Source organism: Balaenoptera ricei, chromosome 4 (assembly GCF_028023285.1).
Source record: "Balaenoptera ricei isolate mBalRic1 chromosome 4, mBalRic1.hap2, whole genome shotgun sequence".
Classification (NCBI taxonomy): Eukaryota; Metazoa; Chordata; class Mammalia; order Artiodactyla; family Balaenopteridae; genus Balaenoptera; species Balaenoptera ricei.
In genome coordinates this window covers 16,183,912-16,201,487 of record NC_082642.1, presented here as the reverse complement: position 1 = coordinate 16,201,487, position 17,576 = coordinate 16,183,912, and the positions used below count along the sequence as shown (strand labels likewise).

At 42.2% G+C, this 17,576-nt stretch overlaps 1 protein-coding gene across 6 annotated transcripts in view; it reads left to right on the top strand.

Moving 5' to 3' along the window:
* The window catches only part of ZBTB38 (zinc finger and BTB domain containing 38), a 117,314-nt gene extending 100,190 nt beyond the window's left edge, over positions 1-17,124 (top strand). For 5 of the 6 annotated variants that reach the window (XM_059920196.1, XM_059920197.1, XM_059920195.1 and 2 more), the window contains one exon: positions 10,557-17,124. In XM_059920196.1, coding sequence (XP_059776179.1) covers positions 10,557-14,150 — 3,594 coding nt within the window. In that variant the 3' untranslated portion in view covers positions 14,151-17,124. Of the gene's footprint in view, positions 1-819; positions 929-10,556 lie in introns of those variants that run through there. The other variant, XM_059920199.1, reaches the window with a different exon arrangement.
* The last annotated feature ends 452 nt before the right edge of the window (positions 17,125-17,576 follow it).

The window sequence follows — 17,576 nt, the reverse complement described above, 5'->3', positions numbered from 1 at the left end:
TCTGGTAACTCAGTTCCCACAGCATTCAAATTTAAAATGCCTTTTCACATTAGCATCTCTAAATGTCAGTGGAATTTGGTGGAGACAAGAAATGGACGCAGCGCTTCAGGGCTTCAGAGATAGACTCTCTAAGCCCGTTTGCCAGCTTTCGTAAGCAAGCAGGTGTCCAGGCAAGCTTGATGGTGAGGTGACCCCAAGGGCTACCCTAAACACTGCTGTGTTTCAAAAAGAAAAAAAGAAACAAAGCACCTTTTCCCCCTTTCATCTTTCCAAACTAGCAACCAGAAATATTTAACTGGGCACATTACATCACCCATGAATCTGATAATACTCGTTCTCACAGTCTATATGCATGCAACTGCAAGTCTGGAGACCAAACATTTACCTATTCAAAATAATGTATTCAGTAAAGGTGTTTCAAGCCAGTCCCCCTCTCTGTTGGATGGACTCTAGCAGCTTCCTGATGTTAGTCTTTCCAACCACCTGAATTTCAGATGAAAAACAAACCTCCTTTGTTATACTACACCTTCTTGAATCTGATAGCTTAAATGCGTGAAAGTCTGATAAATGCAGCTCTTCTCTGCTCCTTTTGGGCTGCATTTAGAAGGCACATCAGGAGGATTTTCCTTTTCTTAGACGTCGCTGAACTCTATAAAGGGCTACTGTTTTGTAATCTGTTTTCGAGATCTGATGCGTGTGTTTCTAACACCCCGTCACGTGAGGAGGTCTGACGTAGCCACCCAACATGACTATGAGAAAATGCACTGCAAAGATGTGTGTGGGATGGTGGAGCCAGATCACTGAAGCAGTGTCCTTTGTCAGAACACTTTCTGCAGAGAATAGCAGATCCATGCAGTAGATTCCACTTCAGTATGGGCCCCGCGCTGGCCCAGAACGGACTGTGAGTTTGACTTTTGCAGGATTCCAGGTCGGTATCCTAATACAGTGTGTTCTTTTCCAGTTGGGTTTTATTTCTAAGTGTCTTTTTATAGAAGACTTGTAGCAGAAAGAGGAGAAAGTTGCTCTGTTGATTTAGTTTCGTTATTATGTACGTTAGGAATTGAGTGGCCAAGGTGCTGCAAGAGGGCTCTTGGCTTTTTCTCTGATCAGAAGATACAGAAAAGTGGGAATCAGTCTGGCCCTGGAGAGCGGCCTTGAGTAAGTGACTTTGAATTCTCACTAAGAATGCAGGCTGGACAGGATTACTTCACCTTCCATCTGTCATGTCTTAAAGATTTGCTAATAAAAGTACACCAGATTTTATTAACAAGGTCTGTAAAGTTCTACATAATAGTTACACTGGTTAAACAACTTGAGGTTTTTCAATTTTTTTTTTTCTTTTGGTTGACATTGTGAGAGTTAAAATTTTTATGGAAACTATCATTTTTAAGTTTTTTGACTTCTCTGTATTTCAGTAAAATTGCCTTGTCAAATTTGGGGAGGGAAGATTTAATTAAGGTGGAAATACTGGAATTTGTTGGTTGGATCATTGCCAAGAATTGTTTCCTTTGATTTCAAGTTCAAACCCAGGATGAGTATCCAGGATATAATGGGGAGGGGCTCATTTAGTAGATGAATGGATAGAATTGTAAGGGCAAACGGAATGCTGTGACCAAGCTAAACTTTGAGACTCAGAAGGCAAGGATTCAAGCAATGATAGATTGTGCAAACAGAATATAGGCGGCAGCCCTGCAAATCAAGGAACAATTTTCACCTGAGTGTGTAGTGTGGCAGGACCACACTAGGCAAATTGGTCCACCTGTTTTTCAGCCCTGCTCAAACTCAAGTGATAGATAGCAATCACTTCACGCTTGCAAAATTAAACACAGCTGTAGAGGGTGTGTATATGTGTGACTGTAAGGTGTGTCTGTCTGTGTTTCTCTATCCCTTGGTTTTTCCTTCTGTCTCCTGGGTGTTTCTGCTTTGTATTTTAACACGCTTTCATTTATTTTGTCTTTAGTTCCTTTAGGCTTATATATGATTCATTTTATTGAGTAAAATAATTTCTAAATAGTTTCTTTAAAAATGATTTTGAGCATTGTCTTATAGGTTAGAGAAGTGTTTCTCAAACTTTTTATTCCCAGGACCCCCTTACACTCTTATAAATCTTTAAGGACCCAAAGAGCTTTTGTTTATCTGAATTATATCTATCAATATTTATCATATTCAAAAATTTAAATGAGAATTTAAAAACTATTAACTTATGAAAATTAACTATGATAAACCCAGTTACATGATAAAATGATGTATTTTAAAAATAACTATTTTCTAAAGCAAAAAATATAGTGAGAGACTTCCCTGGCGGTCCAGTGGTTAAGACTTCACCTTCCAATGCAGGGGGTGTGGGTCTGATCCCTGGTCAGGGAACTAAGATCCCACATGCCTCTTGGCCAAAAATCCAAAACATAAAAAACAGAAGCAATATTGTAACAAATTCAATAAAGACTTCAAAAATGGTCCACATGAAAAATATCTTATATCTATCTATCTATCTATCTATATATATATCTATATCTATATATAGTGAGAAGAATGGTATTGTTTTATGTTTTTGCAAATACATTTGACCCTTGAACAACACAGGGGTTAGGGACACAGACCTTCCATGTGGTCGAAAATTTGCACAGTCTCCCCTCCTCCATATCCACAGTTCTGCATCTGTGGGTTCAGCCAATCGCGGATCGTGTAGTACTATAGTATGTACTTAGTGAAAAAAATTAGTGTGGATCTGAGTGGTTCAAACCTGTATTGTTCAAGGGTACACTGTATCTTTAATATCTGACTTCAGAGAAAGACAGTTGAACTTTCAAATCTGCTTCTGGATTCAGCTGCAATGTGTTGTTTTAGTTGAGTTATACGAAGAAAATCCAGCCTCACACAACTAGGTAATTGGAAAAGGGAGAAGTTTTTTAATAATCTTTTCAGTTAATTGTGGATATTCTTTGATACTACACCAGAACTTACCAGTGGGAATTTCTTAAAGGTTAATTGCAACATGGAATCCATATCAATGAACTTTCTGTACTTTGTTACATTTAAATCCACTGCTCTCTCTTACACCTTTTAGCCCCTGCATGATTTTTTTTGGCAATATGCATTGGTCATTTGGAAAATGTTGGTTCACTGAGCCATGCATATCTTCCAGATTCATTACTCAGTATCCAGAAACCACTTTCATTACATCACCACCAACATCATCAGAAAAATCATTGTGTACTGAGGAGTGTTGAGCTCATTGTGGTAGATGCAGGTTTTCCAAAATTCTGTTCTTGCTTCAAAGTCTTCTGTTACTGGCAACAAAGTGGCTACTTACTTGAAAGGACAGACTCACTTAGTTCATTTTCAGGGAAGTGTTTGCCCAAATACCCGTGTTTGAATAGCCATGGTTTGTCTTACCATTTTTTTCAAGTAAAAATGGTGTTACATGAAAAAGAAAATTGTCTAGTTCAACTCAGAACTCAAAGAAACACCCAAGTACTTTTTCTCAAGGCAGTATGCACCAGAAGTGTTTTATGTGTACCTCCCATTTTATCGCACAACAGTAAGAAGACGTATAGTCAAGGGTCAAGATTTAATAAAATGAATAATTTTTACTCCTTAATCCAAGTGTTATTGGCTTGATGTTTGCTAAGTTGCCGGAAGTTTTCCCCATCTTTGCTTTTGCACCATTAATGCACATGTCAGCATGATAAAAAAGATGAATGACATCTTAGTGTTGTCATGAAGATCGTTTGTTTTTTTTTTAACGTCTTTATTGGAGTATAATTGCTCTACGATGGTGTGTTAGTTTCTGCTTTATAACAAAGTGAATCGCCATACATATACATATATCCCCATATCTCCTCCCTCTTGCGTCTCCCTCCCACCCTCCCTATCCCACCCCTCTAGGTGGTCACAAAGCACCGAGCTGATCTCCCTGTGCTATGTGGCTGCTTCCCACTAGCTAGCTATTTTACATTTGGTAGTGTATATATGTCCATGCCACTCTCTCACTTTGTCCCAGCTTACCCTTCCCACTCCCCGTGTCCTCAAGTCCATTCTCTACGTCTGCGTCTTTATTCCTGTCCTGCCCCTATGAAAATAGTTTTGACCTCAAGAACTTGTCGATAGGGTCTTGGGAGACCCAGAGGTCCATGAAACATACTTTGAGAACCGCCAGGTTAGAAGGAAACTAGGGGGGAAAAAAAGAACAGGAATTTATTTTTATTTTCCTGGTAATTTTGCTTTCTCTAGAGTAGAATTTGGGTTCACCTAGGTCTAATTTTTAAAGCTTTAAACCAGAAAGCTTTCTAAGCACAATATGTTATTTAAGCCATTTGCTGCTCGGGGTCTGAGGAGCCAGTGCGTTTCTGCTCACTGTCAACATCAACAGTGCGTTGTACCCGCCCTACAGCCGCAGAGGGTACCAAGATGAGCTAGGTTGTCCCTGCGCTCAAGGCGCAAACAGGGAAAGATAGAAATGTGGACAGACGCACAACATTACATGCGACTATAAAGGTAGGAACCCCAAACTAGAAATTCGTGAGGAAGGAGGCTGACCAGAGGAGGTGTCATCTGAGATGAGTGAATGATAGGAATTGCCCGGCAGAGGAGCTAGGGGCGAGGATAGAAGAACCTCAAGAGGAAATACAGTTTTTCTTCTAAAGCGTCATACAGACAGAGCGTAGAAATCCTTCCGAGTCATGAGAAAAGGACCTGTATAGGGAGTCCCTGTGCTGTGGGTGTATTGAGGAGGCTGGCATGGGGAAGGGGGCTTCTGCCTTGTACCTTAATCCACTTCTGTACTGTTTGAATATTTTACCATCAGCATAGATTTATTTTACTTTTCTAAAACTAGTTAATTCTAAAAGTAGGTGAAGAAAAGTCATTTTAATCATCAAAAGCATCTTATTTAAGGGCCCACCTTTGCATGAGATGAATGTGTATTGTATAAGGCTGGAATATGGCAGGAGACAAAAGCAGCAGCAGATTCTAAATATGCTAATTAAGTAGAATTTCCCAGTGGCATTTATATGAAGTATAATTATAAAGTACGTTTATCATATATTTATAAAATTCTTAAAAGCATTTACATATTTATAAATTATACTTTATATAAATGTACATATATGTAATTATAACTTTAGAATTTTATATTTAATTTATATAGAGATATATATTTTGTTTATATATTTATGTATATGAAAACAGGATGATCATTCATCCTCATTTCCCAGGGTACAGTCCCAATGTATACCTGTTGCCCTGGCATAGTTTTTAGTTGCACCCCCTTTCTCTCTCAAGTATCCTGTTTTTTATTTTTATTTTTTAAAATTTATTTTATTTTTGGCTGCATTGGGTCTTCGTTGCTGCATGCGGGCTTTCTCTAGTTGGCGGCGAGCGGGGGCTACTCTTCGTTGCGGTGCACGGGCTTCTCATTGCAGTGGCTTCTCTTGTTGTGGAGCACGGGCTCTAGGCGCACGGGCTTCAGTAGTTGTGGCATGTGGGCTAAGTAGTTGTGGCTCGCAGGCTCAGTAGTTGTGGCGCACGGGCTTAGTTGCTCCTCAACATGCGGGATCTTCCCGGGCCAGGGCTCGAACCTGTGTCCCCTGTGTTGGCAGGCGGATTCTTAACCACTGCGCCACCAGGGAAGTCCAAGTATCCTGTTTTTTAGATGCTGAATTAAAAGTTCAGCCTGTTTGATGTGCTTATAAAATATATTTACATACAGCATATGTTCATATAGTTATATAGTCATAGATTTATTGATATGTGCACGTGGATATATATGTATGTGTACTTATGTGTTTAGAAGGTGTATGTTAAAAGCTATTACAGCTAAAATACCAACTCAAGAAAATAGTAACATAAGTCAGATGACCACAGTTATCTAATTACAAATTACTTTACTTTTTTAAACTATTGGCTTACCAAAATTTTTGCATTTACATCATTTTTGTTAGCCTTTTTCATGCTTATTTATTCCATCTCAGCTGTACTACTGAAAATAATAAATATACTGCACGAAACCTGCTTTTTTGAACACGTTTTAGAAAATTACGTGTAAATTGAATCTCATCTGCTTTCCAACTTCTGTTTCTTTTTCTGAAGTCTGTTGTGGGCTTTCCATTGGCAGGAACTCCTAAGACTTCTGTTTTCATTTACTCTCAGTGAAGAAATATAACAGAGGAGAAGATCACTTTAATTTTTCTTAAGTCAAAGAATACTATTTTTGGTGAGAATGACTGCCTCCCCCCACGAGCTCATTTATGTCTTAATTCTAATTTTAGGGATATCGTTAAGTATGTCTGTTCAGAACTGTGGGTGCAAAGTGATTCTGCCTAATGTTCGTATCAGTTGCACAAACCAAACTGCCTAAAGGGGCCGGGCTGGGCTTTTTACCGAGAGAAGCCGCTTGGCGGTAAGTACTTGGACAGGTGGCACGTGCGTGCAGGTGACAGTGACACAGGGACACAGCCACGCGGTTGCCAGGCAGCCAACAGCCCCTTCGCTGTCCAGTCTTCCTATTTCTCAAGAAAAGATATGTTGATTTTTTTGTTAAATCTTACTGGTTTTCAACAGGAGCTCAGTTTTTCAAAAACATGGTTCCAAAAACCATGTGGGTCAAACACAGCCTCTGGGGACCAGCTGTGCTTGTGGCCTACGGTGGGTCCCCTGTGGTCTACAGACTTCTAACTTATTTCTTTGTTGCACTTTGGACAGGCAGAATATGGCTTGAAATTGCATCTTCAACAACTTTCACCGCTTTTTCACTTCACATTGGCGGATTTGGATTCCTTGTCCTAAACCGTTACACTGGGAATTCCCTGGCAGTCCAGTGGTTAGGACTCCGCGCTTTCACTGCTGAGGGCCCAGGTTCAATCCCTGGTCGGGGAACTAAGATCCCACAAGCCGCGTGGTGTGGCAAAAAACAAAAAGCAAACAACAACAACAACAAAATAAAAATAAAGTGTTACACTGACTCCTAGATTACAGGCTTCTTGTGGGCGTAAAACTCTCGACTGTGCCTTTTTCTGACTGAAATTCCTTTTCCTCAGCTTTGTCCATATCTGCAAGGTTTTGCTGGGCTCACACCCGTTCCCAAGCCATTCTCCCCTGACTCCTGAAACCTTCTCCCAGCGCTCTTGATCCTTCACCTTCCCTGGGAATCTTTGTTTTACGGCTTTTCATGAACACATCTTATTTTCCCTGCTATACCCCAAACCTTTGGGGGCAGTATTTTTGTTCTGCTAGCAGCCCTGGCTTTTAGTGTCAGCTCCCAGGCCTGTTTCTGGCTGGTTGATAAAAAACCACCTGAAGTGCCTCTGAGACAATGTGGGAAGGAGGCTTGTCAATGTTTACTCGGTGTGCCTTTCCAATTTGTTATCATATGAATGTATTACTTATTCACGAAATAAGGTACAAAAGTACATATGGATTCCAGGGTCTCACCCCAGCTGAATCTGTTCCAAACCAGAATCTCTGCAGGGGCAAAGTAGGGGGAATCTGTAAACCTGTACTATTTTAAAGCTTCCCAGCTGATTTTTTTTTTTTAAGTATTTGTTTATTTATTTATTTATGGCTGTGTTGGGTCTTCGTTTCTGTGCGAGGGCTTTCTCTAGTTGTGGCAAGCGGGGGCCACTCTTCATCGCAGTGCGCAGGCCTCTCACTATCGCGGCCTCTCTTGTTGCGGAGCACAGGCTCCAGACGCACAGGCTCAGTAATTGTGGCTCACGGGCCCATTCCCAACTGATTTTGATGCATAACCAGGTTTGGGAACTACTGTCCCAAAGCATAAAGTAGGTATTCAGTAAACATCTGTTCAACAGAGAAATGAACCCTTGTCTTCCTGTAGCACTTAGCCTGATGCCTTGTACTTAGCAGTTGTTCAATAAATATTGGTCGAGGGAATTAAAGTAAATTTTGAGTTCAGATACTAACTCCCTCAGTCTCACTTTCTTAGGTGTGCGTGGAGCCACCCACTCCTTCCCAGGTTCTCACTCTGTCTGGGGTGGATGGATTAATTCTTACCTGGACCACTAGGACGGCCTCGCTAGCTGGTTTGCAGCCAGCTGGCCTCCCTCTGATCCTTTCCACACACTGCAGCCTAAGTGATCCTGAGTGATTTGTTTTAAACCCAAATCTGATGATAACTTTTAATGATAACTAGTACTTGCAATATAAAACTTGCTGTGGGGGGTCCTCTAGAGCCCGTTATGGTCCGGTCTGACCCTTCCGAACAGGAGAAGGTACGAGTCAGGAGAGAAAGTAGATGCTACAGGGGGCCCAGAACAGAGAGACCTCAAGGAAGGCCAAACAACCACCAGCCAAGTATGTTATTGATCTATAAGCCAGTGAAGGATAGACTCCTGCGATCCATTCAGGGGTGAACCTTTCTCCCTTCAGGGCACAGAGGAAGCCATAAAGATCCCCTTTTTTTTAAAGTTTATGTTCTTTATTTTTTTGGCTGCATTGGGTCTTAGTTGTGGTTTGCGAGATCTTCATTGCGGCACTCGGGCTTCTCTCTAGTTGCGGAGCACGGGCTTCTCTCTAGTTGTGGCGTGCAGGCTTCTCTCAAGTTGTGGCGTGCGGGTTTTCTCTTCTCTAGTTATGGCACACAGGCTCCAGGGTGGGTGGGCTCTGTAGTTGTGGCGCGTGGACTCCAGAGCGCGGGGGCTCTGTACTCTAATTGAGACGTGTGAGCTCAGTAGTTGTGGCGCTTGGGCTTAGTTGCCCCGAGGCATGTGGGATCTTAGTTCCCCGACCAGGGATCGAACCCAAGTCCCCTGCATTGGCAGTTGGATTCTTTGCCACTGGACCACCGGGGAAGTCCCAAAGATCCCTTTTCATTTAATTTTATTTAAAGATTTAATCCCCCACATCCCTAGAAAAGATTCATGGAAGGTTCCACTTAAAGGCAGGGGAAACAAGAGTAAAAGAGCTATCCCTAAATCAAGAAAGTGAGACAGTAGTCACACCAGAAACCCAGGCTCACAGTGGCTACAACAGGCAATGGTAAACATTAGTTCTAAGCATCCTCGTCTGGAGAATTAAGAGAGAATAAACGTGGTGAGTACATTGTTCTCATTATCTGAATAATAAAGAATTTGTTAGTAGAAATGCTCTTTTTCCAATGGCTGAATGAGATAAAAAGAAGTTATCGAATGGATTCTTGTATAAAGGACACTAAATAACATAATGGGCAGAGCTTATAATCCTTACAAAAAGGTAAAAAGAGATCCTTTATGTGGCCATCTGGTCTTTTCCAACTGAATAAATGCCGTGGGCTAAACGTTATACTCCAGTGCTAGGAAGACATTGCCACTGGGAGTGAAAGAAATAGCAGCATGATATATGGCTTTCTGGACATCATGTGATTAGAGATAGACTTGATGAACAGCTGGGTAGTATATCCTTTAGACCAAAGGGGGTATTTTGGGGGGTGGGGGGTGGGGTACAGTTTAAGTGCAGGAGTGATTCATTAGCGTGTAGTGGAATTAGTTTCGTGAGTTGCTGTTAGCATTTTTTAAGTGAAAGAGAACAGGACAGAACAGACTGCATCACACATAGTAAGGGTAAGTTTGTTTCATTTCTGTCTTAAGTCACTGTGTACCATGTATTTTTTACTGTGGGTAACTCTGAAAGCCACTGCTTTGGATTGTCCCTCACTAGAATATTAGTGGGTAGGCTCTGGCCGTTCTAGGCTCACTATAGAACATAGAGGATAACGAGACCCGGGCTCTGGGAACAACCGAGGTAGGATCCTCAGACCAGAACAAGAGCCACAGTGCCTTTAAATTGTGCTAATTTAGGAACCTGTGACTAGACACGGTATTGTAAACTCAGAAATATACTTTCCTTGTTTTGTTTTGTTTCCTTTTCGATTGAACACCCCAGTCTACTTTGGCTGTGATAAAAGCGAAATCAGAAGGAAAGGGATGGGTCCCCACAAGGAGGGGCCAGAGGGCAGGGTGCCCCTAGTGGTCAGACTTGGTCATGCAGACTGAGACTTTACGCTGAGAAACCCTTCAGAGCCACAAATCAGGAATGGCTCCTCCAGTTTTTGCTTCTTTCCCGAGCAGCCAATGCCTTTACTCACAGGTACTGCTTACTTAGGGAAAACTTTTAAAAAATCGTTTTCCTGCTTCATGAATTACGTTTGGATCAGATCATCAGGGCGATCTTCTGAAATAAGATAAGGAGGCTTGTGGTAGGACCATGGCAATTGCCCGACTCTAAGAGTTCAATGCAGCAGCCCTGCGTGATGATGAGACCTTTAACATTTGGCGGGGGAACCTTTCTCCAAGCTACAACTTTGGAGAAAGAAGGAGAAAAAGTTCTGGGAGGATTTCCAACTATAACAACTATTAGCAGTGGTATGAGGAACAGGCTGGGGCAAGATAAAGATTAAGCTTCTAAGGTTGACTCCAAGTCTTGGGAGCAGCAACAGAATGAGATTTAAAAAAAAAACATTCATTTTCATAGAAAAAACATTTTTCAAAGAAACTGAAAACAGCCTACAAATAAAGGAGCTCCTTGTGGAAGGGTCTCTGACCATTTCTCTCCTCTTGTTTCAGATGACAGTCATGTCCCTTTCCAGGGACCTCAAGGACGACTTTCACAGCGACACAGTGCTCTCCATCTTGAATGAGCAGCGCATTCGGGGCATTTTATGTGATGTCACTATCATTGTGGAAGACACCAAATTTAAAGCCCACAGCAATGTCCTGGCTGCCTCAAGCCTTTATTTCAAAAATATCTTTTGGAGCCATACCATCTGTATTTCCAGCCACGTCCTGGAGCTGGATGATCTCAAAGCCGAAGTGTTTACAGAAATCCTTAATTATATCTACAGCTCCACAGTCGTCGTCAAGAGACAAGAAACAGTCACTGATCTTGCAGCTGCAGGAAAAAAGCTGGGAATATCCTTCTTGGAAGATCTTACCGATCGCAACTTTTCAAATTCCCCAGGTCCTTATGTATTCTGCATTACCGAGAAGGGAGTGGTTAAAGAAGAAAAAAATGAAAAAAGGCATGAAGAACCAGCCATCACTAATGGGCCAAGGATCACAAATGCATTTTCCATCATCGAAACAGAAAATAGTAATAACATGTTTTCTCCACTGGACTTGAGGGCAAGTTTCAAAAAGGTCTCCGACTCCATGAGAACCACCAGCCTTTGCCTGGAGAGGACTGACGTCTGCCACGAGGTGGAGCCCGTGCGCACCCTCGCCGAGCACTCCTACGCCGTGTCTTCCGTGGCCGAGGCTTACAGAAGTCTGCCTGTACGGGAACGGGACAGCAGTTCACCTGGGAAAACAGGTAAAGAAAACTGCGAAGCTGTTGCAGCAAAACCGAAAACATGCCGAAAGCCAAAGACGCTCTCCGTACCCCAGGATTCGGATTCACCTCCAGAAAATATACCCCCCCCTCCAGCAACCAACTTGGAAATGAATCAAGAAGGAAGTCCACAGCCGGCTGCAATTCTTTCCCTTTCAAAATCTCCCAACAACAGCGAAGGAGAGGTCCATTTTCCCAGGGCAGATGAAAATAAATCCTCTGATGTCCCCACGCTGCCAGCCACAGAGGTGCCGCCTCTCATTTACAATTGCAGCTGTTGTTCCAAATCTTTCGACAGTAGCACTTTGCTCAGCGCCCACATGCAGCTTCACAAGCCAACCCAGGAGCCCTTGGTGTGCAAGCATTGCAACAAACAGTTCAGCACCCTCAACAGACTGGATCGGCACGAGCAGATCTGTATGAGGTCAAGCCACATGCCCGTTCCTGGAGGGAATCAGCGCTTCTTAGAAAACTATCCCACCATTGGGCAGAATGGAGGTGCATTCACAGGTCCAGAACCTTTATTATCTGAGAATAGGATTGGTGAATTTTCCAGTCCCGGAAGTACCTTGCCAGAAACAGAACACATGGTTAAATTTGTTAACGGGCAAATGCTCTACAGCTGCGTAGTATGCAAACGTAGTTATGTGACTTTATCCAGCCTCCGAAGACATGCCAATGTTCACTCGTGGAGAAGAACGTATCCTTGCCATTACTGCAACAAAGTGTTTGCATTGGCTGAGTACAGGACAAGACATGAGATTTGGCACACAGGAGAAAGGCGGTATCAGTGCATTTTCTGCCTGGAAACGTTCATGACCTACTATATACTCAAAAACCACCAGAAGTCTTTCCATGCCATCGATCATAGACTTTCCATCAGTAAAAAAACAGCAAACGGGGGCTTGAAGCCTAGTGTCTATCCATATAAGCTTTATAGGCTCCTGCCCATGAAATGCAAGCGGGCTCCTTACAAGAGCTACCGACATTCTTCCTATGAAAATACTCGAGAAAACAGTCAGATGAATGAGTCTGCACCCGGCCCCTATGTTATTCAGAATCCGCACGACTCTGAGTTGCCTACTCTGAATTTCCAGAACAGTGTAAACACTTTGACCAGCAGTCCAGCCATCCCACTGGAAACACCAGCACGTCAGGATGTACCCACTTCCACCAGTGTGCAAAACGCAGAGGGTACCAAATGGGGAGAGAGGGGAGAGTTGAAAGTTGATCTGGACAACAACTTTTATTCAACGGAGGTGTCAGTTTCTTCCACTGAAAATGCCGTCGGTTCAGGTCTCCGGGCAGGGGACGCGCCCGTGTTGTCTGTGAGTAATGGCAGTGAGAACTCCACCTCTGTGATCAGCTACAGTGGCTCAGCCCCCTCGGTCATCGTGCACAGCAGCCAGTTTTCATCGGTGATAATGCACAGCAATGCCGTTGCTGCCACAAGCAGCCACAACCCCAGAGCCCCTTCAGACCTGGCTGGCAGTCAGACCCCGAAAGACGATGGCAAACCCGAGCCGGACAAAGTGGGGAGGGTTGTCAGCAGACCCAAGAGCATGAAGGAGAAAAAGAAAACCATCCTGTGTAACAGGGGAGAAGTACCAGAGGAGTCCAGATACATTGCTGATCCTGGAGGGTCATTGAGCAAAACCACAAACATCATTAAAGAAACTAGTAAAATTGAAACTTACATCGCAAAGCCTGCTCTCCCGGGAACCTCCACAAACAGCAACGTGGCGCCCCTTTGCCAGATAACGGTGAAAATCGGGAACGAAGCCATTGTGAAAAGGCACATCCTAGGATCTAAATTGTTCTATAAAAGAGGGAGGAGGCCCAAGTACCAAATGCAGGAAGAGACTCCGCCGCGAGAGAGTGAACAGGAAACCAATGGAGACAGCCCGATCGGGCTCTGCCAGTCCGAGTGCGTGGAGATGAGTGAGATGTTTGACGATGCCAGTGACCAGGATTCCACGGACAAACCATGGCGCCCTTACTACAACTACAAACCCAAAAAGAAATCCCGACAGTTGAGAAAAATGAGGAAAGCCAACTGGAGGAAGGAGCATGAAAACAGGAGCCCGAGCAGCAAATGTAAATACCCGGCCGAACTGGACTGCGCAGTGGGGAAGGCTCCCCAGGAGAAGGCCTTCGAGGAAGAAGAAAATAAAGAGATGCCCAAGCTGCAGTGTGAGCTCTGCGACGGCGACAAAGCCTCGGGGGCTGGGAATCAAGGGAGGCCCCACCGGCATCTCACGGCCAGGCCTTATGCGTGTGAGCTCTGCTCCAAGCAGTTCCAGAGCCCCTCCACCCTGAAGATGCACATGAGGTGTCACACGGGAGAGAAGCCGTACCAGTGCAAGACCTGCGGACGGTGCTTCTCGGTGCAAGGTAACCTACAGAAACACGAGCGCATCCACCTGGGCGTGAAGGAGTTCGTCTGTCAGTATTGCAACAAGGCCTTCACGTTGAATGAGACCCTCAAAATCCACGAAAGAATCCACACTGGTGAAAAGCGATACCACTGTCAGTTCTGCTTTCAGAGTTTTTTGTATCTCTCCACGAAAAGGAATCATGAGCAGAGGCATATCCGGGAGCATAATGGGAAGGGCTATGCCTGCTTCCAGTGCCCCAAAATTTGCAAAACAGCCGCTGCCCTTGGAATGCACCAGAAGAAACACTTATTCAAAAGCCCAAGTCAGCGGGAGAAAACAGAAGGTGACACGGGCCACGAAAACTCAAATCCCCTGGAGAATCCACATTTCATTGATTCAGAAGACAATGACCAAAAGGATAATGGACAAACCGTTGTTGATAATGTCCTTTGAATGGTGATACTTAGAAAAATCTTCGAAACTATAAGTTGGTGGGTTTGAGTTTTTCGTTTTTTTTTTTTTTTTTTTTAAGTTAGCCGTTTTCTTTTGTTTCTGTTTAATTCTGTTCACATAACAGTCATGAAGGAGTGAAATGTAACAAAGAAAATCTCATTTGTGAAAATTCCAGAAAAAGGATCCTAATATCTACTTTGGGTTTTAGCATTAACTTCATGCAAAGTACACAAAAACAAAGTAGCTGAATCTTCCAATATCCCAGGTGTCCTGTGAAAGTTTATGAAGTTCTCAGCTATGATATTTCTGCCAGTCGGGGGAAAGAAAAGAGTTTAATTTTAGCGTAATTTAAAACTTTCTGCTAAGTGCTCATAGGAACTGGCTGCTGAACTGTCTTTAGTCACTGGAGAAAATAAGGGTCAGATGTCATGAAAATGTCATCTTCATAAATAAGTTCAAAGGTAAATGAGCTATGACAGTCATTATTCCCAACCAGCTTCTATTAAAATTGTTTAAATTAATGGATACATATGAAATAATATAGTTGAAAATATGTGTGAAATGAGTAACCCGAGTAGGACATTCATACATTATCTAGAACTACTTTTCTGCAACACAAACCTTGTAAAATACATATATAAATCACTCTAACTTTTAACTGTCCATGTCCCCTGTAGTGAATTATAATGATGAGCAATAGATCTGCAAATAATGAGGACTGATGTAAAAATCAGTAGAAAGCATCTTGAATATTATTTAAGAGCATGTGTATGCTTTTAGATGGAATGCTGTTCTCTTGAAGTTATGGCTGAGTTGTTATTAGAACTGGTCTACTCAAGTCACAGAAAACATAGGTCATGCCTTATCCATGGGGGAGAGCCTTCCCAGAAGTTACCTGTGGTTACCTGTGCTGTGCTGTATATTACTTTTTAGTGGCCTCACTTCAGAAAATGAAGAAAGGTCAAATTCTTCTGAAACTCCCTGCAGTCTTCCATCCGTCACAAGGCCATGGACATGGAGGTCTTTCCAGATAGATTTAACCAGTCTCAAGGGTTCAAGTAAAACCTGACGCCTTCCATTGCCACTGAAGGAGTGTCCAGGAAATTTAGCGCAAAGCATGTGTACAGTGGTGAATTCCCAGGCACTTGAAAGTGACAGAGAACCCAATCCCTACAATTGTTACCCTTCTTGGAGATTATGCAGCCCACAAATACATACTACTTAAAAAAAAAAAAAAAAGGACAAGAGAAACACACACCCCCACCCCACCCATTAATGACTTGAGGGGGCAGAGGGAGTGATGACCTTCCTTGCCTCGAACAGAGCTTTGTCTTTGGGGGGTGGGGAGATAGAATGTGGAGTGACAAGGTTCCATCACTTACTTACATGGCTCAGAAATACATCCACAAACCAGATGATGCCTTGTCTTAATGTTTGCAGGCATCTAGCCCGCTTGCTAAAAACCACTTCCGTTTTTAATGTTCTTTTATGCTGACCCACACCATCAACACTGCCCTCAAAATCTAACTGCCCTATAGGATATTCCGTCACGTGGACTAGGTTCCTGGGAGGCTGGAAGTCATGATTCTTACTTTTTAAACTGCCAGAATAGGAGAGAGAGAGAGAACATTCTTACCCTTTGATGACCAGTATGAGCAGAATCTGGAACCCGTTTCAAGGATGACCTGCAGCCTTTCATGTTCATGGGATGTGATAGCTGGAAACCCAAGATTACCCAAGGTTCCAAGGTTACCATTGTGAAGAAGTAGCTCAGAGGACTCCAGATTCTCTCTTCAAGCGTTGTGATATCTCCATGAAGAAGACTTAATAAGGATTGGGGTGGGCAAGAAAGCATTTAAACACCCAGAAAAGGACATGATCAAAGCTGACCTTTTTATACTATAGTACTTTGCTGTTAAATAACCCCAATATTGTATTTGCATTTATCTTTTGTTCATCTGCTTTCACTTACAAACAGTATTATGTAATAGAGGAAAATGGAAAAATGCAAACGAGTTCAACTTTATTTTATACATTGTATATATGTATACCTGCACTATTCATTTGGGTTTTGTTAAAAAGATAGTTGCAAAGGGCTTATGAATATTTGAATTGATAATTAGAAAATTGAATAAGCAATCCTGTGATCTACTAATTTGTTTTATCTCAATTAGGCGTATGAATCAAGGAGAATTACTGTGTGTTTCAGTCATTTTGATTTGAGGTAACTCCAAATACAAAATTATTACTTCTACTGATGTCTCCCAGCCCTTCCATGTGGATATTTTTTAAGTGGACTTGTATGCTGATAATTCTAGACCAAAGTAAATATGGCAGAATATTTATACATGAAAAAATAATTTTGCAAATATTTTCTATAATTGTATTATTCGTTTAAAATGTTGATAGCTTGTGTTAGTTTCAGGGAGGGGTGTATATTTTGATAAAAAAAATACTTGACTTTGTAATTCTGTATATTCTATACAATTTATAGCAGAGCCATTTTAAGACAGCCTTGTCGCATTTTTTGTTAATTGTGAAAATTTTATTCTAAGTGCTGTTTATGCATTGAGTACATAACGACCAACTAGAATTAAAGTAAGTGTGAACAGTGAACATACTGTATGCTGTACAAGATATATTGTAATTTGCTGTTTTAGCATCTGTATTTTGGTTAGAAGATATTATTAAATACAGATGTTAAGGGTTGGAAAAGTCTAATTTTATTTTTAGAACTAATGGATATAAATTTGTTTTTGCTTGATTAAAATAGCTTATTCCTATGTTGTCTCTTTTTAAACGTTTTAGTGTTAATTATTTTGTGCAGCCAAGCAGCTATTTCATCTGTGTGAGTCACAGCATTGTTTCACATATGAGTCATACGATATATTTCTGTTTCCTTTCTTGTTTACATTCCATGGTACCTGCTTACATGCTTAGGACTCAAATGGAATATGACATTAAAAAAAAAAGCAGAATAAAAGAGACTGAACTCTTGTTATCATTTAGTGCTTTGGATAGGCCTGATCTTACGATAAATCAGAGTGTTGGAAGTATTCTGCTCTAGACATCCACAGAAAACACATTACACTTATTAACTACCAGGTATTCGACAACATTCTTTCCATGGGCTATTTCATTCAGTCCTTTCCCGACAACCTTAGGAAGTAGACCTCATTGTCTGCATTTTATAGTGACATTGAGCAGATCCCACAGCCAGGCAGTGCCAGGATCGCAACCCAGGGCTGCCTGACTCCAGAGCCCATGTTTTTGTTCCTTCTCAGCGTCCTAGAGGGAAATGCTTAATGCAAACTCAACGGAGAGTGAGGAAAAGAGACAGCTTGTGATGCAGCTTGTGATGGAAGTTGTCACGATGACAGCTGTAAAGAGGCTCAGCCTCCCTGGACTCAGCTCTCATTTACTCAC